The sequence below is a fragment of the Rutidosis leptorrhynchoides genome, chromosome 6 (assembly GCF_046630445.1).
Source record: "Rutidosis leptorrhynchoides isolate AG116_Rl617_1_P2 chromosome 6, CSIRO_AGI_Rlap_v1, whole genome shotgun sequence".
Lineage (NCBI taxonomy): Eukaryota > Viridiplantae > Streptophyta > Magnoliopsida > Asterales > Asteraceae > Rutidosis > Rutidosis leptorrhynchoides.
The window spans coordinates 299,171,028-299,198,781 of NC_092338.1; the positions used below are offsets into that span (position 1 = coordinate 299,171,028).

Consider the following 27,754-nt stretch of genomic DNA (forward strand, 5'->3'; position numbering starts at 1 on the left):
TTCCCATTACTAGTTCCCAATTCTGATTTCACCTTTTCTGGCTCTTGATGAGTAATTTGATTCATGAGGATGTGCGCCATGTGCGTAGTTTCCGGGACATTTGCTGGTTTTGAAGAGGTGACATTTTCCTGAATGGTCTTGGGAAGTCCCCACAAATACCGTTCCATTCGCTTAAATTCAGGAGTAACCATCGTGTGGCACATCAAAGCTAACTCCAAGTACCTTCGGTTATAGCCATCAAGGTCAGTTCCTACAACCTTCAGTTCCCAAAACTCCGCTTCCATCTTCTGAATTTCAGTTCTGGGGCAGTACTCCTCGATCATAGCCCTCTTAAATTCCTCTCATAGTGTAGCATAATCCTCATCAATTCCCTGAGACTGGGCGAGTGTGTTCCACCAGGTTAAAGTGCCATCCGACAGCGTGCAGGAGGCGTACTTAGTTTTGTTCACTTCGGAGCAGTTACTTACACGGAACACATATTCCAACTTTTCAAACCATCTCGTCAGCCCAACTGGCCCTTCAGTACCACTGAAATTCTGGGGCTTGCAGCTCTGGAATTCCTTATAAGTGCACCCGTTCTGAACGTTCTGGTTAGCCGGTGGTGCTTGGGGGTTGGCATCAGCCATAGCTGTGGCTACTCGAGCAGCTATCATCTCCTCAATCTGTGCTGCTGTGGGCGTTTCCCTTGGAACTCTTCCATTTTCCATTGATCTTCCAAACAAAAATTTTGACTTAAGTCAAAATCCATTATTCAATAATTCATAATGCTGTAGTATAAGGTAATCAACATGGAAACAACACGATACATGTTAACTAAGCATGGCAAACCAGTTGTAGATAGCAGAAAAACCATCATGTAATAAGTTAAAAAGAACGCCGTACAATAATTCAAATAATAGTAATTCCATTCATTAATAAGAAAGTTTGCATACAACTTCATAAGGTTCGTACAATACTTGAATAAAACATGAAACTACTAACGGGATTACATAACGGAATCTAATACAATAGCCCTATGGTGATGGTGGAAAAATGATGTCCATCAGGTGGGTCATCTGGTCCTCGAGCTCAGTTACCCGAGCACGGAGGGTACGCACTTCCCTCGCCAGCTCCTCTATGGTGGGAGATGCTGGTGGGACAGGTGGTGCAGGTGGTGCAGGTGGTGCAGATGGTGCAGGTGGTTCCGGTGGTGCAGATGGTTCACCAGAAGTAGATGGCGCATAACGAGCGACCTTACGCACGAATAGATCAGTAGGATACGGCACAACCCGCTTACGGGCGGTGACCCTAACCAACAATCCATGTGCGTTCACGAACTGCTTACCTCCATTAACCCCTGGAATAACAGTACCATCGAAGCGGTACCGCTTCTTCGGCAGGGTAAAGGTGGCTGCACGGGCTCCTCCTCGGAGTCCTCCTCAGAATCCTCCTCGGGATCCTCATCGCTCGTCCGATGACGAGCTGTCTGAATCATCTAAAGGTGGTGCAAGTACGTCATGTACGGGTGGATGTGTCTGTCTGGTGGTCATGAGTCGATATCTGGCAGGTGTAATCGGTACGACACGTCCGTCAGCGGTGCGTCTGGCCCAATGTCCATGCTCGTTACGGAAGGGACCGTCCCCGTCTCCCCTAGGGATCACAGTACCACCGGAATGGTGCTGTGGCCCCGGGAGTCTAGGGCTGGGTGGAGCTGGAATCTCTGCGGGATCCTCGTCTCCGTCTGAGATGTCCATTAGGTCAAGCACGAGTCCACTATCTCCAGAAGACGAATCGCAGAGTCATCAGAGGGTAGCAGTGACGGGATCTGTGAGTTAGCAACAATAGTAGGCGAAGTAGCAGATGAATCTGAGTCACTCTCCAAATCAATGATAATAGGCGGAATGTCCGACATCTGAACAAGTAAAAAAATAACTTTTTCCATGTCAGTAAGACATATAACAAGCACGTAATCAGGCACTACAGCATCCTAGCAGTACATATCATGGCAATCGTAACAGTATCAAACAAAAGTAACATGCAATCAAGAGCAGATAGTAGCATGCAGTAACGAGAATAAACGATAGCATATAGCAAGTTCACATACCAGTAGAAGTAAGCAGTAGCATGCAACAGTTCCGCAGGAGCAAGTAAACAAGCAAGTTGAAGATTAGTCCTCTTAGTGAATCATACTCGACTCGGTCAAGACACACTAATGCAACCTAAATCCCTACAACTATTCTTCTGATACCAAATGTGACGCCCCGTACAAAATCAACGTGTACGGATCATCAACAACAGGTCCATTACAAGGTTACAACACTATATGCTGTTTTAAAACAAGTTTGTGTTCATGAGAAGATAACGTTTTACAAAAGATAGCATGCTTCTATGAATAAAAAACATTAATATAAGTACGTGACACAAAGGTCATTACAAAGCCATTTTTCAAATGTAACATAAGTTGTGAATGCAAAGTAAGGTTCCATGTTTGAGACATCTCTAAACAGAGCAGCGGGAGTCTAACACAGCAAGTCTATAACAGCGAGACTAATACAGCGGAAGCAATATACGTCTAAGCACCTGAAAAATAACATGCTTTAAAATGTCAACACGAATGTTGGTGAGCTATAGTTTAATTGTAATCAACAATGTAATGTAGGCCACGAGATTTCGTATTCAAAACAGTATGAAAAGTATATGCTTAACCGTGGGCACTTGGTAACTAACTTAACGTAAATATCACCCCCTAAAAGTACACTTGGCGAGTGCATTAAAACAGAGGAAGTATTAAACACCCGTTAAATGCTTGTGCGACTAGCCCGAGTGGGGATGTCAAACCCTATGGATCCATATCTAAGATTCGCGTTCACCAGTTCATAAACCAATGACTAAACGTTACCGAGCTAAGGGTAAAATTTATGCCGTTATATCACCCACACATATATAAGGTTTAAGTACTCGTGCCTAGTAAGTAAAACATAAAAAGCGCATGTATTCTCAGTCCCAAAAATAGTTAAAGAAAAAGGGAGCCATAACTCACAGTGAATATGCGGTAAAAGTCGATATGAGGTAAGTAAGCAAGTAAGTCGGTCCGAAAGGTCCTCAACCTAAGTCAAAAGTTACTAAGTCAGTAAATCGTCCCAAAGGGTTTAAAAGTACGTAAGTTAAGTCTTAAGTGTCATCATCATCATTATCGTACGTAAAAAGTAAAGTAAGTTTTCAATCAAGAATAGAGATCGAAACAAAGGCTGACTTCGTTCAGCTGCTACGACCTCTATACAAACTGAAATGACGCACGGTCAGTGGCCAAGGCTCTGTATGTGATTCCTCTAACCGCTGTCCAATATTCAGAACCTAACTCGATGTCCTTTGACTGTGGCGACGGTTCAAGCGTAAGTAGGTCAGAATTTTCAGCACGTCGTTACAAAGGCGTAGTGACTTTCGGGAGGCTATAAATTCTAAAACGTATATCGGATTTAGGCGAGTCTTAAATGAAAAGTCATCTACTCGAACCGAACTATCTGGAAATCAACTTTTCCAGAAGCACAGGAGTCTGATCAGACCCTGAAAAACAGAAAACAAGTGCTCCGGTGGGTTTCTTGGTGTTTGATGCTCATCACGGTTCTCATCCTTGATGCGTATAAGCCTCAAGTGTACAACTCTTGATGTTTTAGCATCACTTTAACCAAGGTTTAACCATCAACACACAAATTCAAAACTAAGAAATAAAATAAAACTCATGTGAGAGTTTGAGCAAGGAGATGAACCAAGGTTGCATCAATTTCTTAGTTTCAACACAAGTACAATTTCTATTAAGCTATAAACTTTGAATCAAACTAAATAAGCAAGACCTTAAGTTATAGAAATTAGATCTTAGCTAAGTATGAAACACCTTAGACTAAAAAGTCTAGATCTCATGTTCTTGGTGAAACCCTAAGTCATAACACTTAGACTTTCAACTTTTACACTACTATAAGTTATGAAACCTAGATCTTGTAAAGTAAAATGAACACAAATCAATGAACTCTTGTTTTAACAAGTTGGATGACCATAAGTTACATAACTTAGATCAACTTTAGATGAGTGAAAGTTATAAACTAGGAAGCTTAAACTTTCTTGTTCTTGAACATTAAAAGTTAGACTTTGGTTACGAGATTCATGAGATCAAAGTTAACAAGTAAATCTTTGACCAAGAACATATATAAATCGAATTTCATAAGCATAAATGATAAATTTAAAGTTAAAGATGAACAAGTTCAAGCTTGGATTCTTTACATAAAGAGATATCAAGTTACAAGCTTGAATCTTCATAAAATGAACTTTAAAGTTCCAATACTTGAACGTAAATGGGATCTTAAAGTAATTTGTACCTTAGATCATTACAAGTTTCATGTAGAACCAAAAGCTACAAAGCTTTGATCCTTGTTCTTGCTTCTTTATTATACAAGTGATTAAAGATTGCAAGATAACATAAGGATTCGAGTTATAAAAACCAAAATCTAAGAATAATGAAAATGATGATGATTTACGGTTTTAGGAGCAAAAGAAGGAAAGAAATAGAGTTTAAACCTTCAAGTTCTTCAAGTAATTTAGAGAGAAAAAATAGAGAAATGTTGTGTGTGTTTTTGTGAAATGAAATGAGAGAATGAAGTGAAGTTTTAAAAAAAAGAATGGTGGTGATGGTTTGTGTAGGCCGACGGTTTGGGGAGCGAGGGAGGGGGGACCATTTGCTTTTCATGGGTGGTGGTACATGGTGGTGTAGGTACATGTTGGGTGGCATGGGACATAAGGTTAAAACATGTAAGTATAGTACATAAGCATGCTTAATCCTTGTCTTATATCTTAATAGGTTTTGTCTTATGTTTCATGGGCTAACTAGTCCATTAATTAGTCCACTAATTAAGTCCATTACTTGAGTAGGTTGGGCCATGGAAATCCATTAAGGTAAAAGTCCATTAAGGTAACTAGTGTGCATTAGTAAATACTAAGCGTAATTAAATAAGCCATTAAGCCAAGTAATTGTCATAAATAAATAACAATTAAGTTTACGTAGTCATAATATTCCAATTATGACAAAAGTTTAACGTGTACCAAGTACGTAGCTCGTTTTAAATGATAAGTGAAACTAACGGTCATAAATGCAATCAAGGATCATGTTAAGTAACTAAGTACTTAAAAATACATTGTAGATATTAGTGAAAGTAATTAGCATAATCAATGATCACAGAATATAATCTAAATCAGTACGCACAAATACGCAGTTTCGTGAAAGTAATAAATATAATTATAAGTCGAAAAAGTCAGGTCGTTACAACAGGTGCGACGGAAAGGGGGAGTGGGGACGACGTCAATTGGGTGGCAACGGGGTGGGGACTGGTTCCAGTCACCTTGCTCTAAGTGACCTTGAGAAGGCTGGTTTAGACACGTCACCAACAAACCGAGCTTCACAAAGCTGGTTTGTGTGAGCTGAAAACTGTACTGATAACCATTGGTCTAGAAAACCAGTTTCAGGTGTTTTTCTCTAAAGAGTTACTGAAACCGGTTTTGACAAGTGTGATTAAAACAAATAATTGAAACCTTAATAATTGTGCCCATTTTTGTCGAGTTTTTGATATTTGAAACTCATTTTTTCTATTTATAGTTTTGTATAACCATATCTCAATTCAACAATTACAAAAGCATAAACGAATTTTTATAACATTTAAACACAAAAAATATAAATCTCACTACACTTGAAGGCTTCATTTCGTCCAGTGATGGTTCATCTTGTTTGAGGTGGTTGAATTACATTCATCAATGGTGGGCTTATTGGTCTGTCACCAAGAAATTGTTTTCCACTCATGTACAAGGTTGATTTAGTTATGTTGAGTAATATGATTTATGGATACGTTGGGTTCATCTAGAATCATGTACATTGAAACTCGTTCTATGGTATGAATTATGTGGCTATTCCATTAGGAATGAAATTACATACGATGATAATTTGGAAATAATTTACTATTTGGCTGCGAATGATTCAGATTACGAAGCACAATTTGAAGCTCAAATTGAGCGAATCATTATCACACAAGAATCTAGTTTTGTGGAACAGTTGCATAATATTATGCAATCTTCATAGGTTGTTACAACTGGTTATGTTGGTCCATCCACATCTCACAGTCACTCAAGGAGTTTACATGAAGATAAAGGTGACACGAAAGATGAAGGTGATGGTGAACATGACGATGAAGATGAAGCTGAACAAACTGACGATACAAGAGATAGTTATAACGTAGAAGATGTTTCAAGAGACGGTGCAAATGGGGTCGTGGTGGCACAAACTCAACAAATCAACACCTTTGTTTCACATTTCGGATTTATTAATGACGAAGATGATGGTGATGATGTTAGACTTCCATTCGATGAAACAAACAAAAGTTGGGCTCAAGTTTTTGCACAGTTCCAAAACCATGTCGCTTTTCATACTGAAAGAGAACACTGCGTTATTTCAAACCGATATGCAGGTATACTAAATATGATGAATGAAATCGTTAGTTGGCATCATCGATATTGTTTACGTCACATTTGTAGAAACCTTAACAAAAAGTTTATAACCACGAGATTAAAAAGTGGTGTTGCATAACAGGTGCTATAACGCAACACAACACCTACATTCGTGAGATTCAAGAAATTAAAGCTGTTGATTTAGACACTTGGAAATATTTGAAAGAGGTGGATCAAGTAAAGTGGGCTGTCTATAGGGATAGAGATCATCGACGTTGGGGTAACCTAACGACAAACATAGCTGAGTCCCTAAACAATGTATTGTGTCATGCTCGTGCTTGTATGATGTCAATCAAAGCGTATATTGAATACACGTTTGATTACACTTGAAACCACTTTATAACGCAATCGTTAGATGCTACAAGTTGGAATTCACCACTGTCCAGGAAAATGATAAAACTCTATAAAGATGAAACAAAAGCAACGACCTACCGAATAACACCCAATGATGTCAATCAGTGTGTGTACAAGGCCCACTCATCTTATGAGAAAGCCGACGATGGGGGGACTGGATTCACTGTCACTTATAGTGAGCGAAAGTGCTCATGTGGAAGATGGCAATACCAAAGATTTTCATGTGCCAATGTCATTGTTGTATGTGGACTTTTGGATGTTAAGGTGGGATGATCAGTAGCAATTACACAACTACCATGTGAAGAGATCAATATAAAGAATCATTTATTCCACTTAGAGACTAACCATATTGGCAAGATCCAACTCGGATCATTCATGCCAATTCATCGAGACTAATTACGTATAGAGGAAGGAGACGTGAACGACGTATACATAATGATATGGATGACCCTAATACTGGTGAAACAAGTCCAGGACTGAAATGTCGTATTTGTGGTGGAAGTGGTCATAACAAGAAAACTTGTTTTAATAGACTCTAATTTGTAATGTTTATTTGATTGTGTCATTATTAGTTTTTTATTTGTAGCAACATAGATAAACTTTAAGTGTAGTCTCGACAACCTTTAAGTATTTTAAAATCATAGATGACGTTTCTGAATTGAACTTTTGAGCAATTTTTGGTTCAGTATAAACCACTAATATCTCGTTCAATATAAGTGGATGGTGGTTGATTCTAACAATTTAATTGTGAACTACAATTATAATAATCAACACACAGATCTAAAGATGCAAGTTTTAAAAAAATTGCAATTGTAAAGAACATATTTTATGCATCACTTCGTCTTTTAACAAAGAAAGTTACAGAGAAAAGAATAAAGTCACGATTGACTTCTCAAAAGGAATACAAAATGGTGTTTGCTGTAACTAGAGCCACTAAATCGGTTGCTCGATTTATAGGGTTTAGCTTTGGTAACTGATTTAACAAACCAGGAGAAGGCAAACCATATTTCACATGCGATGGATATAGTCCATAACCACATTACATCAAAATTCGGGTTCTGTAAACTGTAATCTCTACGATAGAAAGAATAACCGTGTAATTAACCTGATTGCCACTAGTACCCTATTGATGAACAAATGTTAACAAGCTTGTAAATTGAGTTCCATATGGAACGCATCAGAACCCAAGTTTGCAATTTGGTTCGATTGGCAACTTAAATTTTTTAGCTTGATATGAAACGGGTCAAAAATGCACCCGTTCTACTAGTACAAAAATATCGGGTTCAGAGTATCTAAAAAGTTATTGAACTTTACGTCTTTACAAGAAATCTGTTTTATGTTTGCGAACTTGATAATTTATGTTTTATGTATCAAAATTTACGCCATTGGAATTGTATGTTGATAAACGAATGTTTTGCTGACATGACAGACGTATAAGTAGCCACACTACAATACCATGTGTTTCGCACAACAACGATTTTCAGTGGTGAATCTAGGAACCGTAGTCACGAGTGTCACTAATTAAAACTTCAAAAAAATTTTATACTATTCAATACTGTCACACACAAAAAATTACATTATCTAATGGTATCACTAGTTAAAACACAAAAAAAAAAAAAAAAGTAGTAATAATAATAATAATAATAATAATAATAATAAATAATAATAATAATAATAATAATAATAATAATAATAATAATAATAATAATAATAATAATTACACTACGTCGTTTATTTTACTGGTAGCCTGTCAGTGAATACAAAGCAAGTCCGCCCCTAACCATGTTAGTTATATAACTAGTTAATATTAATAATAGTTATATAAGACCATTTCTAATGGTGACGCTGACGTCACAGGCAGTTTTTGCGCTTTTTGCCAAAAAAGCGCAAACTGTCTGTAAGTCAACAGGGTCAGTTTCTGACCTTTTTTAACAGTCACGGTCAGTTTTTTGTGTCAGTTTTCAGTAGGGTCCACCAATTTATTATTTTTTACATTTTCTTTATTTCTAACATATTGCTTAATAAAAATTAAAATAGAAAATTCATTAATAAAAAAAAAAATACAAACTACAAATGAAAAAAAAAATACTTAAAAAAATAAAAAAAATACAAAGGAATTAAAAATACTTAAAAAAGATAACATAAGGTAAAACTAATTCGTAGTTCGAAAAGAAGCCGGAAGATTCCATATATGCTCGACTAAATCATCGGTAAGTTGGTGGTGCACATCTCTATCCCTTATTTCTCTTCGGATAATGTCTTGATCTCGTCCTCTATTCCTTACTCGTTGTGCACGATTCGCCCTTTGCTCAGTTATAAATCGTTCTTCCCATTTACATAGCGCAAAATCATTGTCTTTTAATATCATATTATGTAAAATGAGACAACATTCCATTACTCTGCGCATCTTGTTTACTTGCATTGCGCGTGAAGGTAGACTTAAAATATGAAACCGGCCTTGAAGAACCCCAAAAGCCCGTTCTATGTCCTTTCGGGCACTAGCTTGAAATCTTGTGAACTTAATCCCTAGATCATCTGTGGGACACGACATTCCTTTGATAAGTGTCGCCCACTTGGGATATATACCATCGGCAAGGTAGTAACATTTGGTGTATTGGTGCGGGTGGAGCTCTTCCCGTCTTTAATGCATCAAAAAGAGGAGACTGATTCTGTAACAACCCTCACTTTTCGACTTCTAAATTTCTGAATTAACCCTAGGGTTATATGTCTGACTATATGTATTAAGGGTTGTTATATACAATTAAATATTGACCGAATAGTAATTTTTAGTCAACAATATACGCTTAAATAAATAATATATTATTAATTTATATAATTTGACATAATTTAACTAAGTATATAAACTTTGTATCACTTTTATTATTTAGTTAATGTAATATATATTTAACTATATAATAAATCCAATTATATATAAATGTAATAATATTTACAAACTTACTAAAGCTATAGTTTAATAATTAAAATCATAATTATTATTAAAAATACAATATACCGAATTATTTATTATTTTTATGCAAAATTTGTATTTATTAATTAAATAAAAAAATAAAAATAAAATATTATTGACAAATATTCTTGGAAAAACATTAAATAAATTTGTTTATTTACATAAAAAAAAATCCTTAAAATAAATATAAAAAAAATAAATAAATAAATTACTTTTTAATTAAAAATTTTAATGAAAAAACTACTTTTATTATTTTATTTTGTGCATTATCCCATGACCTAACATTTAATACTTTTTAATTTTAAAATCCCATTAAGAATTAAATATTTCTTTTTCTTTTAATTATTTTATTCTTTTTACCTAATTTTTTCAAGTATAAATACCCCTCATTTCTCATTCAAACTCACACCAAAATTTCTCTCATTCTCTCTTTGAAGAATTACTACTAGTAAGTATTCTTTTCTTACTTTTTATTTTTTTTACTTTTTACTTTTTACTTTTTACTTCGGTTATTATTTTTACCGAAATATGTAAATAATGTTATAAATTATATGCAATTAAAAATAAAATAAATAATATGTATACACTATTACTATTACTAGCACCTATAACCTACTACTTATATTGTAACATAAAAACATTTTGGGATATGTATTAGAGATGTATAGATCTTCGAACTTTCTTGACGAATGGTTTCTATGAGATTCTAGGCAGAGGGTTTGGATTTCCGATTTAAAGGGTCCTATGGCTCAAGCCCCTAGATCTAAATTAGCCATTCGAAGGGAAAGGAGTGATTGGAAGCTTATCTAATACGGCAAGTATCCTAAAATGGAAAACACTGATAAAAGTAGAAACTCTCTAGTCATAGAAACTTAGTAAAATAAGAAACTTTCTAAAAATGGAAACTTTATAAAAATAGTAACTTACTAGGAATAGAAACTTAGTAAAACAAACTATACTTAAACACATACTTAAACTTAAACATGGGCAAAACACTTAACTACTCTTAAATGTCAATAGGTTGACTTTCCTGCTCACTCGTTCAACTCTTTATTCCGAGGAATAACTCTCTCTACTTACTAAGGTGAATTCATAGCCCCTCTTTATTGCTAGCAAACTTACTTACTTTTGGAGTGAGACACATGCTGTTTTTACTTTTTACAACTTAGACATAAGTACCAAACTACTAAACTGTGATATGTTGGGCTATGACCAGCAAGTCCCCAACCGACAAGTATGAACGATAACTTGTCACGGGGCAAACTTGAAAGTCTAGTCTAAATATCAGTACCAACTGTTAAAACTATGCTATACCCGGCTATGTCCGACTAAGTCCCTACAGTGATATTTTTAATTGCTGCGGCATGCTTAATTATTGGGGGTAGGCCTATCGGGAGTAACGTCCCCGATACATTTGACCAAGTCATTGTATTACTTAATAATGAAATTAAACCGACAAGGACAGACACAACTTGTCATCGGGCAAAACTTGAACGTTTAGTCTAAATATCACGCATTGGCATAATTTTTTATCCTGCGGGAGATCAACTTTACAAACTAAATCTTGTGGTCTAAAACAACGACAAACTTTTTGTTAAACCTATGAACTTCACTCAACCTTTTTGGTTGACACTATAGCATGTTTTGTCTCAGGTGCTGTTTGATTCAAGCTCTTATACTTACTGCTTATGTGATGCTACTTGGACATAGGATCAAGAGATATCGCATTTATTACTTCTGCATGTGAACATTTACGATATTGTTATTCCTGTCATTGTAACGACATTTCATTTTCCGCTGCGTACTCATTAAAGTTAAATTCATCATTTAGTATTGTTCTCGTTTATTATAATATGTTGGTATGTCTTTGATATTAGTGACGTTCCTTCCAGACCCTATTGGGAGGACGTTACAGATTGGTATCAGAGCATAACCGGGCTGTTATAGAGAACCAGGATTGCATTTTTGTGTGTGCCTTATCTGTTAGCTAGGGTGTCTTAGCAATCTAGGAAACTATAATCTTTCCTGCCTTAGACTTAAAGCACTTAGGATTACCTTATAATCTTAACAACCTTGCTTTGATAATCTTGGCTTAAAATGCTAATCAAAGTCTCTTTCCTAATGTTAGAATGTCTAATTTTCATCAAGCGAACAAAATAACTCTTTTCAAGCCGACAGAAGTTATGTGTCTAGTGAATTTTACACTTTATTCACTGAAAAGCCTCAACCCTTAGAAACTAAACGACTAGTAGAAGTAGCCAATGGAAAAATCATGCAAGTCGATAAAATCTATAAAAACTGCAACATAATCTTAGCCGATAAGGAATTTAAGATAGACCTTTTGCCGGTCGAACTAGGAAGTTTTGACGTTGTAGTCGGAATGGATTAGTTACGTCCATCACATGCTGCTATCATGTGTTACGGTAAAACTGTTCATGTTCCATTGGGAATTGGAGAGACTCTCATCATTCAAGGTGAAAAGAGTGTTCCAATCTCAATATCATCTCCTGTATTAAAACTCGCAAATACCTTATGAAAGGTTATCCAGCTATTCTAGCTCACGTTAAGATGATTGAATCGAAAGAGAAGCGTATTGAAGATGTACCTGTGGTTAAAGACTTTCCCGATGTGTTTCTCGAAGATCTTCCTGGTCTTCCACCTCCTCGACAAGTTGAATTTCAAATTGATTTAACTCCTGGTGCTGCTCCTATTGCTAAAGCGCCGTATCGTTTAGCACCCTCCGAGATGAAGGAACTTTCCAACCAGCTCCAAGAACTATTGGATAAAGGTTTCATTCGTCCTAGCTCGTCCCCATGGGGAGCTCCTATTCTGTTTGTTAAGAAGAAAGATGGTACGTTAAGGATGTGTATAGATTATCGCGAACTTAACAAGCTTACTATCAAAAACCGTTATCCGTTGCCGCGTATTGATGATCTATTCGACCAACTTCAAGGGTCAAACGTCTATTCAAAGATTGATTTGAGATCTGGTTATCACCAACTCCAAGTCAAGGAATCCGATATTCCTAAGACTGCTTTTCGCACTCGTTATGGGCACTATGAATTCTGTGTCATGCCTTTTGGTTTGACCAATGCTCCTGCTGTGTTCATAGATCTTATGAACCGTGTTTGCAAACCCTATCTCGATAAATTCGTCATTGTATTCATTGATGACATCTTGATCTATTCCAAGAGTGAGAAAGAACATTAGCAACATTTGCGTATGATTCTTGAACTCTTACGAAAGGAACAACTTTATGCTAAATTCTCTAAGTGCGAGTTTTGGCTCAAAACCGTACAATTTCTTGGACATGTTGTTGATAGAAGAGGAATACATGTTGATCCTGCTAAAATCACTGCTATTCAGAACTGGGAGATACCAAAGACTGCGAAGCATATTCGCCAATTTTTGGGACTTGCCGGTTACTATCGTCGATTTATAAAGGATTTTTCACTTCTTGCTAAACCTGTTACGAAGCTAACACAAAAAGGGAAGAAATTTGAGTGGTCCGAAGAACAGGAATCTGCTTTCAAGATTCTGAAGGAGAAGTTAACCACAACCCCGATTCTATCTTTACTTGAAGGTACTGACGATTTTTTGCTTACTGCGATGCCTCAAAGCAAGGCTTTGGTTGTGTTTTAATGCAACGTGAAAATGTTATTGCCTACGCATCTAGAAAGTTGAAGAAACACGAGGAGAACTATACCACACATGACCTTGAGTTAGGTGCCGTGGTATTTGCATTAAAGATATGGAGACATTATCTATATGGTACCCAGTTTACGGTGTACACTGACCATAAAAGTCTTCGACACATCTTTGATCAAAAATAGCTGAATATGAGGCAAAGCCGATGGCTCGAGTTATTGAACGATTATCACTGTGAACTGAAATATCATCCTGGCAAGGCGAATGTAGTTGCCGATGCCCTTAGTTGAAAAGACGATATTAAACGTGTTCATGCTCTGAATCTGAAAATCAAATCGAATCTTATCTCATGAATCTGTGAAGCTCAATTAGAAGCTATTAAACCAACAATTATCGAAGGTGAAGGACCTATCGGTTTTGAAAACCAACTCCAAGTGAAAGCTAATGGTACACGGTACTTTGGCAACAGAATTTGGGTTCCTCGCTTCGGTAATCTCCGTGAACTAGTCTTGGATGAAGCGCATAAGACTAGGTATTCTATTCATCCGGGTTCCAGTAAGATGTACCACGATGTGAAGGAATTCTACCGGTGGCCTAATATGAAAGCCGACATTGCTACTTATGTTAGTAAGTGTCTCACTTGTTTGAAAGTCAAGGCTGAACATCAAAAGCATTCTGGTCTGTTGACACAACCCGATATTCCGCAGTGGAAGTGGGAATGTATCGCTATGGACTTTATTACTAAATTGCCCAAGACTTCTAGTGGCAATGATACTATATGGGTCATAGTAGACCATCTTACTAAATCTGCTCATTTCTTACCGATCAAGGAGACCGACAAGATGGAGAGATTGTCACAACTGTATATCAAAGAAATTGTCTCTCGTCATGGTGTTCCTATATCAATCATATCCGATCGCGACAGTAGATTCACTTCCAGATTCTGGAAATCCTTACAAACTGCTCTTGGAACTCAACTCGACATGATTACTGCTTATCATCCGCAAACCGATGGTCAAAGTGAACGAACCATTCAAACATTGGAAGATATGCTTCGCGCTTGTGTTATCGACTTCGGTAAAGGCTGGGATAGACATTTGCCTTTGGTTGAATTCTCTTACAATAATAGTTAGCACTCAAGTATTAAGGCTGCACCTTTTGAGGCCTTATACGGACGAAAATGTAGATCCCCACTGTGCTGGGATGAATTAGAGGACAGACAGTTAACTGGTCCTGAAATCATACACGAGACAACCGAAAAGATAGTTCAGATTAAGAAACGAATAGAAACTGCCCGCAGCCGACAGAAGAGCTATGCTAATAAAGGTCGGAAAGATTTGGAATTCCAAGTTGGTGACAAAGTCATGTTGAAAGTATCCCCTTGGAAAGGCGTCGTTCGTTTTAGTAAACGAAGCAAACTAAGTCCGCGTTTTGTTGGACCCTTCAAAATTACTGAAAGGATCGGACCCGTGGCTTATCGATTAGAATTACCTGCTGAACTTAGCAGCGTACACGACGTATTTCATGTCTCGAATCTTAAAAAGTGTCTCGCTGATGACACTCTCGTTATTCCTTTAGATGACATTCGCATTGATGATAAAATGCACTTCATAGAGGAACCCGTAGAAGTCATGGACGGATCTGCTAAACGCTTAAAACAAAGCACCATACCTATTGTTAAGATCTGTTGGAATTCACGACGTGGCCCCGAGTATACCTGGGAACGTGAAGACCAAATGAAACAGAAATATCCCCATCTCTTCTCAACCGCTGATGCATCCGAGAAGTCTACCTAAAACTTCAGGACGAAATTTTTATTAACGGGGAGGTACTGTAACAACCCTCACTTTTCGACTTCTAAATTTCTGAGTTAACCCTAGGGTTATATGTCTGACTATATGTATTAAGGGTTGTTATATACAATTAAATATTGACCGAATAGTAATTTTTAGTCAACAATGTACGCTTAAATAAATAATATATTATTAATTTATATAATTTGACATAATTTAACTAAGTATATAAACTTTGTATCACTTTTATTATTTAGTTAATGTAATATATATTTAACTAAATAATAAATCCAATTATATATAAATGTAATAATATTTACAAACTTACTAAAGCTATAGTTTAATAATTAAAATCATAATTATTATTAAAAATACAAAATACCGAATTATTTATTATTTTTATGCAAAATTTGTATTTATTAATTAAATAAAAAAAATAAAAATAAAATATTATTGACAAATATTCTTGGAAAAACATTAAATAAATTTGTTTATTTACATAAAAAAAATCCTTAAAATAAATAAAAAATAAATAAATAAATAAATAAATAAATAAATTACTTTTTAATTAAAAATTTTAATGAAAAAACTACTTTTATTATTTTATTTTGTGCATTATCCCATGACCTAACATTTAATACTTTTTAATTTTAAAATCCCATTAAGAATTAAATATTTCTTTTTCTTTTAATTATTTTATTCTTTTTAACTAATTTTTTCAAGTATAAATACCCCTCATTTCTCATTCAAACTCACACCAAAATTTCTCTCATTCTCTCTTTGAAGAATTACTACTAGTAAGTATTCTTTTCTTACTTTTTATTTTTTTTACTTTTTACTTTTTACTTCGGTTATTATTTTTACCGAAATATGTAAATAATGTTATAAATTATATGCAATTAAAAATAAAATAAATAACATGTATACACTATTACTATTACTAGCACCTATAACCTACTACTTATATTGTAACATAAAAATATTTTGGGATATGTATTAGAGATGTATAGATCTTCGAACTTTCTTGACGAATGATTTCTATGAGATTCTAGGCAGAGGGTTTGGATTTCCGATTTAAAGGGTCCTATGGCTCAAGCCCCTAGATCTAAATTAGCCATTCGAAGGGAAAGGGGTGATTGGAAGCTTATCTAATATGGCAAGTATCCTAAAATGGAAAACACTGATAAAAGTAGAAACTCTCTAGTCATAGAAACTTAGTAAAATAAGAAACTTTCTAAAAATGGAAACTTTATAAAAATAGTAACTTACTAGGAATAGAAACTTAGTAAAACAAACTATACTTAAACACATACTTAAACTTAAACATGGGCAAAACACTTAACTACTCTTAAATGTCAATAGGTTGACTTTCCTGCTCACTCGTTCAACTCTTTATTCCGAGGAATAACTCTCTCTACTTACTAAGGTGAATTCATAGCCCCTCTTTATTGCTAGAAAACTTACTTACTTTTGGGGTGAGACACATGCTGTTTTTACATTTTACAACTTAGACATAAGTACCAAACTACTAAACTGTGATATGTTGGGCTATGACCAGCAAGTCCCCAACCGACAAGTATGAACGATAACTTGTCACGGGGCAAACTTGAAAGTCTAGTCTAAATATCAGTACCAACTGTTAAAACTATGCTATACCCAGCTATGTCCGACTAAGTCCCTACAGTGATATTTTTAATTGCTGCGGCATGCTTAATTATTGGGGGTAGGCCTATCGGGAGTAACGTCCCCGATACATTTGACCAAGTCATTGTATTACTTAATAATGAAATTAAACCGACAAGGACAGACACAACTTGTCATGGGGCAAAACTTGAACGTTTAGTCTAAATATCACGCATTGGTATAACTTTTTGATCCTGCGGGAGATCAGCTTTACAAACTAAATCTTGTGGTCTAAAACAACGACAAACTTTTTGTTAAACCTATGAACTTCACTCAACCTTTTTGGTTGACACTTTAGCATGTTTTGTCTCAGGTGCTGTTTGATTCAAGCTCTTATACTTACTGCTTATGTGATGCTACTTGGACATAGGATCAAGAGATATCGCATTTATTACTTCTGCATGTGAACATTTACGATATTGTTATTCCTGTCATTGTAACGACATTTCATTTTCCGCTGCGTACTCATTAAAGTTAAATTCATCATTTAGTATTGTTCTCGTTTATTATAATATGTTGGTATGTCTTTGATATTAGTGACGTTCCTTCCAGACCCTATTGGGAGGACGTTACAGATTCAAAACATTTATGTCATTGTTGGAACCTGCCATCCCGAAAAAAGCATGTCATATCCACAAATCATATGAAGCCACAGCTTCAAGCATAATTGTGGGTTTCTTGTGATCACCCCTAGTATATTGACCTTTATGTGCTACGGGACAATTCTTCCACTCCCAATGCATGCAATTGATACTACCCAGCATACCCCTGAACCCATGCTTCTCCTCGTGTGCACTATATAAGCGTGCAACATCGGTTGCTGTGGGAGATCTCATGTATCGACTTTTATATAAATCGATAATACATTTACAACAACAACAACAACAACAACAACATTACCCAATCCAACGAAAGTGGGGTATGGGGGAGGTGAGTGTAGACAATCATTCCTCGTACCCTAGATTAGAAGGAAGTCACTACTCCACCCGCGGGTATAGAACCCGCGCCTAGATAAGGTCGTCCCTCCCTCTACTCTAGCGCAAAAGAGATTGCTTCCTAAAGGACCCCCGGCCCGAAGAGCTCATAAGAACGAAATAGACAGGGCAAATGATACGTACCTGTACGAGTAATGAGCGCCTAGCAAGAAGCAACCATACACAGTAACCATAAAGGGGACACATATAGCAGTAATGCACAACAGTAGGGCAAAGAGCATGAATAAAATAGTGCACATAACCATTTAATTTCAGGTAGACATACAGACAAACAAGATATATACATATACATTTACATATACATATACGCACCCACACAGACACACACATCGATGTATATATACCACACGAAAGCATGTATTGATGTTTGCTCACTCATATGTAAATATTCATCGAACAAATCGGGGGCGGTTCCATACGCCAATTGACGTATAGCCGACGTACATTTTTAAAAAATAGTAAACGACGGCCTACCGGTAGCATCTCGACGTTCTATAAAAAAAATCAAAATGCTCGGGAACATTATACATAGAGTTAGCAAATGATGATATACCTTGCGCAATTCGGAGGAATAAATTTATTCTCATACGAAAACGACGTTTAAATTTCTTTGCCGGAAAAATTGGTGGCTCGGCAAAGTAATCGTTAAACAATCGTTCCGCAGCTGACTCACGATCTCTGGGAATGTAAGTTCGAACTCTAGGAATACGAGGCACATACTCGACTTCAGATTCTTCGTCCATTTCTTGAATAAGTTGGATAATTTAAAGATCCTCCGAATCAGAATCGGATCCAAGTAAAAAGGATGCCATAATATTTAGATTATATGTATAAAAATTGAGAGAAAATGTTGATTTGTTAGGTATAAAATGGGTGGGAGATGAGGTATTTATATATATAAATTATATATTAAAAAAACAAAAAATAAAATAAAATAAAGTCTAGCGGCATTATAGCCGTTCTACATGACATGAAAACGTGGCCCAATCACATTTAGACACGCCGATCTAACGAAATTTTTTTTCCGTCGAAGTCCTAACTAACGCCCCTATTTAACGGAAACTGACGCCCCATTAACGGCCGTCAGTTTCCGTCAGATTCGCCACATGGACTGACGAACTCAATCTGACGCGCCTTGTATATGGTCTAAGAGGCTATCTGCATACAGTAACGAAAATTGAAAGTTTGATACACGTATAAACCTTTTTAGTTCGAAATATACAATATCAGTAAAATTTTATAGTAGACACTCAACCCAAAATTTGAAAGAAAAACCTTAAAACCAAGTTTAGTCTGCAAATACAATACTGGAGCAAAAATCTGACGGGCTGTATTGACCTGTATTAGAATCATAAGGTTGTATTTGTTACCCAAATGTTCTATTTTTAACCTATTGATTGTACCAAGTCTACATCTCTAATAAGCATATAAGCACCTGTATGAGCTAAGAACACTAGCCGGAACAGAAGTTTTATGGGTAAGAGGATATACCTCTCCGTAAATGTAAATCAATATGCATATATTTCACACTAAATCTATTAACAAACATCCATTGGTAACCCTAATAATCTGAAAATCATATGAAACTGAGGATTAAGGATGACGAATATAATTTGACAATATCAGAAAAAAAAAGAAAAAAAGTTGAGAAAAAAGAAAGAAAGATATTATTGGGTCAATAAGTCCTTTATTTACACCCATTACTGCATCCTTATTATCAGCCTCACCTCTAGCTTTGCCCTATAATTGGAAAATTTGAAAACCCATAACAGGATGTCAACATTTTAAGTGTGAGCAAATATAGGATGTCAAAGTTTTTTATGTGCTAAATATGCCTGAAATGTTTTCTTGATACTACGTATATATACTGATAAATGTTAATTACTACACTCATTCAACTGTTTCTAACTATCTTGTTGATAACGAATGATTATGATGTTTCTGATCATTCACCTTACTTTAGATGTTATGCACCTTTTAAGAGTCATTACACATTAATGCGTTATCAAGGTGTAAAACCAACAATTTAGTCAAAAACTGGGAGTGATTTAAATTAACAAAATCAACATACCAAGTTCATCATCGACACAGAAACAAATACATACATCATTACAAGGTTAATATTGTAGTAGTCCGTAGCAAATATGGGATTTTAATATTAACCACTATGTAAAATACACAATACACTTACCAATGTTAACGATAGCTAAAAGGACTGTCGATAGGATATTCATGTGAATTCTCATAGTAAAAAGTTGAAAATGACAGTGAGTTTGATAATTTATTTATAACCAAGATACACACTTAACATAATTTGCATACAATATTTGACAAAACAAAGCTAAAACATCATCTAGAAACGCACAAGCATAAAAGTCAAGTTTGTTACCAAAAGAAAAAGAACCATCTAGCGAAAAACATATAAGTCAAGAAAATTAACAGCTTCTTATTTTAAGAGAAAAACATGGACACGCACAAGCAGCTCCACACCAAGTTTGCCTTGACATGCATCATTATTAGTTACCTCCGAGGCCTGAAGGTGAATCGGGTGAAACCAAACTCTCAACAAAAGTGAACGTTTCATGACATGTACCAAAGTTCTGAATCTCCAAGAGCAAACTATTCTTTGAACCATACACAACCAATTTTGATCCAAATTTCAACAAAACTTTTCCATCATTTGAAACACACAAAGGCACCGAATACCGATAACGATCAGGGTCAGTCAGATACGGAACAGAAACCAATTTAGTCCAAGAATATTGCTCACCGTAAACCTTCATCACCCATACATCTGCACATTTTCCACGATAATCACAAACCACACACAACTTTTCTTCCAAAACACCCAAGGTCAAATTTGTATACCCTTCATCATGCACAGGTTGCGGAACTTCACCATACGACTCGTTCCCTAAACCAACTGAAACTATGGTCCACGAATGCAATGACCCGAGATAACGCCTCCCAGCCCAATGAATTGTTAGTTATATTTTGGTTAGAAGGAAGTTTTGTCCCATATTGGTAGAAGAGTGAAGTTGGAGTTAAACTCCTTGGCTATAAAAGGAGGCCATGAGATTACTTTCAAATTGCACCAATCAATACACTTTAAGTATTTGATTATTTCTTTCTTTCTTACACTTGTTTGAGAGTTGTATTAGTTAAATATTTTGGAGAGTGTAGTTGGCTTAAGAGAGACATCTATATCATTGTAACAATTTGTGATATAGTGTATTTCTCTCTTTGGAGGCCGGTGATTTTTCTCATGTTTTGGAGTTTCCACGTTAAATCTTGTGTTGTGTATTGTTCTTATTTCTTTTTACTATTATTGTTGGGCTGGGTGGTGGGAATTAGTGAAACCGTAATTTCCCAACAACTGGTATCAGAGCGTCAGGTTTGACGGGGGTCTCGGTTATAGGAGTCGGAGTATGCTCTGTGGTTGCCACGGGAGTGGATCGTCCACATCAGAAACGAGTTCTATTGATCGTATAGGGTATCTGGTTAGACAATATTTTTTCTGATTCGTAGTAATAGTTGGATTTGTTAGTGGCGAGTTGTGGATTTCCGATTTAAATGGTCCTGGCTACCTGCTACATCTTTTGGCTATTCGAAACGTGAGCAAAATCAGAGAAAGTGTTGTTTATAGGTTACGGATACGATGACGAAGTTCAGTCCAATGAGGTTTGATGTAGAGAAATTTGATGGGATGATCAATTTTAGCTTATGGCAGGTTCAAGTCAAGGATGTGTTGATTCAGTCTGGGTTACACAAGGCATTGAAAGGTAAACCCACCTTTGTTCCCGGCAGTGATTCTAGTAGTAAGTTCGATGAAGAAGAATGGGATGATATGGATTTGAGGGCAGCAAGTGCGATTCGTTTGTGTCTTGCAAAGAACGTGCTTGCAAATGTGCACGGTTTATCAACGGAAAATGAGCTTTGGATTAAACTAGAGCAGTTGTATCAGGGCAAGGGCATCTCAAATCGGTTGTGTCTTAAAGAACAATTTCATACTCTGCGTATGGATGAAGGTTCAAAGATTTCAGATCATTTGAGCATTTTGAATGGTATTGTTTCGGGACTTGAAGCTATTGGAGTTAAAGTAGATGATGAAGATAAAGCTTTGAGGTTGATATTATCTTTGTCATCATCTTATGAACACATGAAACCTATTTTGATGTATGGGAAAAAAACTCTGAAGTTTAAAGACGTTACTAGCAAGCTCCTATCCGAGGAGAAAAGACTGGAAGGTAACGGGGTCTCGTCATCAGGAGATACGATAGTGTTGTGTTCAGATAGGCGAAAGAGAAACTCTGGGAAGAATCTGGTATGCTGGAGGTGCGGGAAGACTGGGCATGTAAGGGTTAATTGTCCAGGTGGAGCTAATCCGATAATTGGCTCCAAAGACGCTAACATTGTCTCCGTTGTTACGGAGAGTGACGAATTCCTCTGAAGTCGCACCATCCTCATGGTGTGTCCGCGCCACCATGGAAAGGGATGTTCGTTAGCGGTTACATAATTGCACATGGGCATTGGTTTGGCATTGATGCAGGTTGTGTGGTGAAAACTGATGTTGTAGCTGATGAAACTTCCAGGGAAAGCCAAACAGGAAGTTGCACCATAAAGTTTCAGCTGGTTATTCAACAACATGTGCCGAGGTGAAATACTTGGAATGTGATATTCTAAGTGCTATACTCTTAATGGTGGAGTATGATAATTCTTGGTAAGAGTTATGATTGTCTGTGATGATAATGATTGTCGGTTTAGACAATGTTCGGTAAAGATGCAAGTTTTGTCTCTTGGGAGATAATAATGTCAACGGCATGAAGATGAGGATCTTGAAGTTGTCGTCGTGGAAGCGTCTACATCGGTTATCTTTGCAATGTGGAAGCATGATTATTTTCTTCTATCCAAAAGGTGGAGATTTGTTAGTTATATTTTGGTTAGAAGGAAAAACAGAGTTTTGTCCCACATTGGTAGAAGAGTGAAGTTGGAGGTAAACTCCTTGGCTATAAAAGGAGGCCATGAGATTACTTCCAAATTGCACCAATCAATACACTTTAAGTATTTGATTATTTCTTTCTTTATTACCCTTGTTTGAGAGTTGTATTAGTTAAATATTTTGGAGAGTGTAGTTGGCTTAAGAGAGTCGTCTATATCATTGTAACAATTTGTGATATAGTGTATTTCTCTCTTTGGGGGCCGGTGGTTTTTCTCCTGTTTTGGAGTTTCCACGTTAAATCTTGTGTTGTGTATTGTTCTTATTTCTTTTTACTATTATTGTTGGGCTGGGTGGTGGGAATTAGTGAGACCGTAATTTTCCAACATGAATTGCTCCATTCGAAAACTTCCCTTCATCATTCAATAAAGTCCTATGAGGAAAGTCACCAACATTCTTCCAATTTCCTGTTTTTAGTGAATATATCTTGACTTGTGTATAATGCTTCACTGCATTTACAGTCAAACACGGCATCCCAACAACTTTATAATCATCAGTCAACCTATCATACCTGAAACCATACGACATGAACCAGTTAGAACGAGGTTCAAAATTGCATTTCGGCAACTTATTCGATCGTCTTGTACTAGGGTTCCAAATAAACAATGTATCATATTCAACACGTATACATAACAATCCGTTACAAGAACCGACTATCGAAACCGATTTCTGCAGGTGTTTTAATGGATAATCGAGCTCTATAGCATTGATGGGTTTATCATACAACACATTATAAAGGTTACAAGTCTTAACGTTTATTCTAGACACATTTCTGAAAATTATTCGATGATTAGCGTAATTATTGCGGTTACTTGATAATTTAAGATGTGATTTGACGAAAAGAGGATCGGAAATTATAGAACACCATGATTTGCAGACTGACTTACATCGTAACAGCGATTCAACCGGAAGTCTCGTTAGAATTTCGACGATGAGTTTCTTCGGATGCTTTCGATGATTCCGCTGTTTTGATTATTTTTGTTTGTTGTTGATTATGTTCGTCTTCGAGTGTCATTTTAGGTTTTTTTTTTTGAATGATTTTGGGGAAAAATAGGATCAGCGTGTCGTGTGTGTATTTTATTTTAGCACAGATGTACAATTTGAAATTTTCTAACTATAAGGGTTTATTAATATAGCAGTAAAATGACCCATAAAACTACGAATATATTTAAACGAAACAGTTTAGTTTAATAATATGTATAGTATTAAGTCAATGTAAATGTTGAAATTGTTGGGATTTAACAAGTTTGAAAGTCTTAAAACCATTTAAGAAACATAATCAAAGCGGAAGCATGTTAGTAACAATTTTAACTTGTTATCTTTAAACCAATTAAAGTTAAATCCCTTCTTGGATCAAGTTGTGAATATTATGCTTACTAATTAACAAGAAAGGATAGAGTTTATACCTCCTTAAACTAAGTTTAAGGGCTGTCCAAAATGGTAGTAGGATGATGAACAAGAGTGTAGAACTTCAAGCTTTTGATCCTCCAATACCACCCCCAAGTTAGCTAGACTTTGTAACCTCTACACCCTTGTAAATCTAGCTTGAAACCCACTTCCTTGTGCTGGAAATTTCGGCCAGCAGCAACAATAAAATGATGATGAATGCTAGCTTCTAATGGTGAAACCTCAAGGGATAATACCCCAAACTTATCACCAACACCCTAGCTTTGGTTAGGATTTTATTGAACACTTGAAAGGAGCTTCTAAAAAAAACTTGAGAACCCTTCTCCTTCCCCTTAATAATTCGGCCAGAATCAGCAAAGAAAGAAGGAAGGGTTCAGTTTTTTTGTAGCAAAACTTGATGTATTTTTAATGCATTTCTTGAACCAAATGAGTCTTGGTTATTATTCACATGCACATGGGAAGTAACACACTAAAAGCATGCTTACTTGTGTCTCCAATGCCACTCCCATATTCTTTTATAAAATAGATTTTATAGCATTTGATTTTATAAGACATAATTTATATAAACTTCCATCATATAAAATAGCTTTATAAAATTAAATTTTATAAAACATATTTTATAAATTTCTATTATATAAATCATGTATAAAGTTTATAAAATCAATCTTATAAAATTCCATTTTATTAGTTATGCTTACATTATTTTATAAAACCAATTTTATAAAATGTAACTTAACTTTGTTAATTATTTAACCTATAAATAATTAAATTCTTGTTATATAAATTATACCATAATTTATATGCACATCAAGTAATATTATTTAAGAAAACCATTTTTCTTAAATCTCAAGTGTTGCGTATTTAATCAACGATCCATTCGCTAAGATCAAATACGTATGAGGTGTCGGTAAGTTTGTTATTGGGTATGACCCGACTTGGATCATAACACATTAGCCACATTAATTTAATATGTCTCTCGGGCATATGAAATACCTTCAATCTCCCACTTGCACGAGAAACGTGAGAAATTACTGCAAGTGATGGATACAGCCTAACACACCGTCCATCACCCCTAATATGTTATGACTTTGTGCCATTCAATAACATCATCCCTTTCGAGTTCCTTACTCGAACTGATATACTGGTGAATCTTTCACTATTTCCTTTCGTCCTAGATGTCATGTTAAATCCAAGAGATACAGAGTGATCACTCTCTTATAGATTTAACTTTATCAGGCCTTAGACATCTGACTCTCAACAAATAAGAGGGACAAATTCCATCTTGACTACATACGTCCTAGATATACATTTTGCATTATACCTGAGCTCTTCCTTATGTACTACCATATTTCAGAATAGCGAAGGAAAGAATCAAGGCACAATACTTAGTGAATATCCGAACCCAATATGTATCTCAGGTCAGAGGATACAATGATATTCGCCTTTACTCAAGATTACATGTGATCAACCACAAAGGCTCCATTTAGTAAATCTTGAGAGCGGGTCTTCCAATATTTGTGTCCTACAAATATCTATGAACCTTGGTAGCAACCTTGCCCCACATTCAGTCCGTGAATGTATACCAATCCAAGTTCATAATAGCCTAAACCTCACACTTGTTCCCACAAATGTGATCGACTACGGAAATTTAGAATAATTGCTTATTCATGGATGAAATATGCAAAATAGGAACATAACTCAAATAAATTAACACCATAGTTATATTAATGAGTTTGAATAATTTCGTTCCGGTACAATACTTATAACAGATCATGACCAATCACTAGAATATCGAAGCCCTAATGCACAAACACGTTCCTCATGTTTTGGCCCATGTAAGAGCTTCGTGAGTGGATCCGCTATAATATGATCTGTGTGAACTTTGTGGATACATATCTTTCCTTTTTCAACTTCATCCCTTATGTAGTTGAATCTCCGCTCAATGTGACGGGTCTTTTGATGAGCACGAGGTTCCTTGATTTGAACAATCACACCTTCGTTATCACAAAAGATCTCAAGAGTGTCCTGAATGGTAGGGACCACTCTTAAGTCGTCGATGAATTTCTTCATCCTTGCAGCTTCCTTAGCTGCCAATGAGGCGGCGATGTACTCTGATTCTGTAGTGGATAAAGCAACAACATCCTGGTTTTAACTCTTCCAAGAGACCGCATCTTCATTTAAAATGAAGACATAACCGGATTGTGACCAAGATCCATCTCAATAAGTTTGGAAGCTCGCGTCCACGTAACCTTTTACAGCGAGTTCCTCCTCACCAGACCCGTACATATGAAACATATCCTTAGTCATTCTAAGGTATTTCAATATACTTTTAACAGCAATCCAATGACTGTTTCCTGGGTTATACTGGTATATACTTGTCAAGCTAAGAGCGCATGACACATCCGGTCTAGTGCATATCATTGCATACATGATTGACCCAATGGCAGACGCGTATGGGACATTCTTCATTCTCACTTGTTCATCTTTTGTGGTAGGGCACTGAGATGAACTGAGAAGTGTTCCTCTTTGAATAGGTACCAAACCTTTCTAAGAGTTTCCAACTTGAACCTTTTCAAGCCCTTTTTAATGTATGCGCTTTGATTCAAACCTATCAATTTCTTGGATCTATTCCTGTAGATCCCAATCCCCAAAATGTATTTTGTTTCTCCAATATCCTTGCATTTGTGGAATATCATTTCCAAATAATAATATATCATCCACATATAGTACAAGGAACATGACAGTGCTCCCACTAGCTTTCTTATATACACAAGCTTCAACACCATTTTTAATGAAGCCAAATTTCTCGGCTTCCTCATTAAAACGATGATTCCACATTCTAGATGCTTGTTTCAATCCGTAGATTGACTTCTTTAACTTGCATACTTTATGATATTTCGGATCGACAAAACCTTCGGGCTGAACCATATAGACATCTTCCATAAGATATCCATTTAGGAAAGCAGTTTTGACATCCATTTGCCATATTTCGTGCGGCAATGGCAAATAATATCCTTATAGACTTCAGCATTGCCACAGGTGAAAAAGTTTCATCATAATCAACCCCTTGAGTTTGAGTGAAACCTTTTGCAACAAGTCTAGCTTCATATGTATCCAAGTTTCATGTATGTCGGTTTTCATTTTGAAAAGCCATTTACAATCAACTAGCCTAGAGCCAGGAGGTTGAGCAACAAGTTCCCAAACTTGGTTGTCATACATGGATTGCATCTCAGCGTTCATGGCTTCCTGCCATTTATCTTTATCAATCCTTGATAAAGCATCCTGGTAGTTTGTTGGTTCATCCAAATCAACCGTATAGCAACCATCTATGAGAAACCCATATCTCTCAGGAGGATTGCTAATCCTACCAGATCTACGAATGTCTTGT

The 27,754-nt window shown here is 36.1% G+C and overlaps 3 protein-coding genes across 3 annotated transcripts; all 3 read right to left on the reverse strand.

Annotated features, from left to right (window-relative positions):
- Positions 1-9,028: 9,028 nt before the first annotated feature.
- Positions 9,029-9,427, reverse strand: LOC139854579 (uncharacterized). Its single transcript, XM_071843878.1, has one exon. It carries the CDS (start codon positions 9,425-9,427, stop codon positions 9,029-9,031), a length of 399 nt encoding a protein of 132 aa, XP_071699979.1.
- Positions 9,428-17,594: 8,167 nt separating this feature from the next.
- LOC139854580 (uncharacterized) lies at positions 17,595-18,706 on the reverse strand. The gene is made up of 2 exons (XM_071843879.1): positions 18,517-18,706; positions 17,595-17,788 (listed from the first exon to the last, which is right to left on the reverse strand). Exons 1-2 carry the CDS (start codon positions 18,704-18,706, stop codon positions 17,595-17,597), a joined length of 384 nt encoding a protein of 127 aa, XP_071699980.1.
- A 403-nt stretch (positions 18,707-19,109) lies between these two features.
- LOC139854583 (F-box/kelch-repeat protein At3g23880-like) lies at positions 19,110-24,875 on the reverse strand. The gene is made up of 7 exons (XM_071843881.1): positions 24,852-24,875; positions 23,295-23,922; positions 20,488-20,946; positions 20,264-20,370; positions 19,668-19,703; positions 19,239-19,301; positions 19,110-19,121 (listed from the first exon to the last, which is right to left on the reverse strand). The coding sequence occupies exons 1-7, from the start codon at positions 24,873-24,875 to the stop codon at positions 19,110-19,112; spliced, it is 1,329 nt and encodes a 442-aa protein (XP_071699982.1).
- Positions 24,876-27,754: the final 2,879 nt, after the last annotated feature.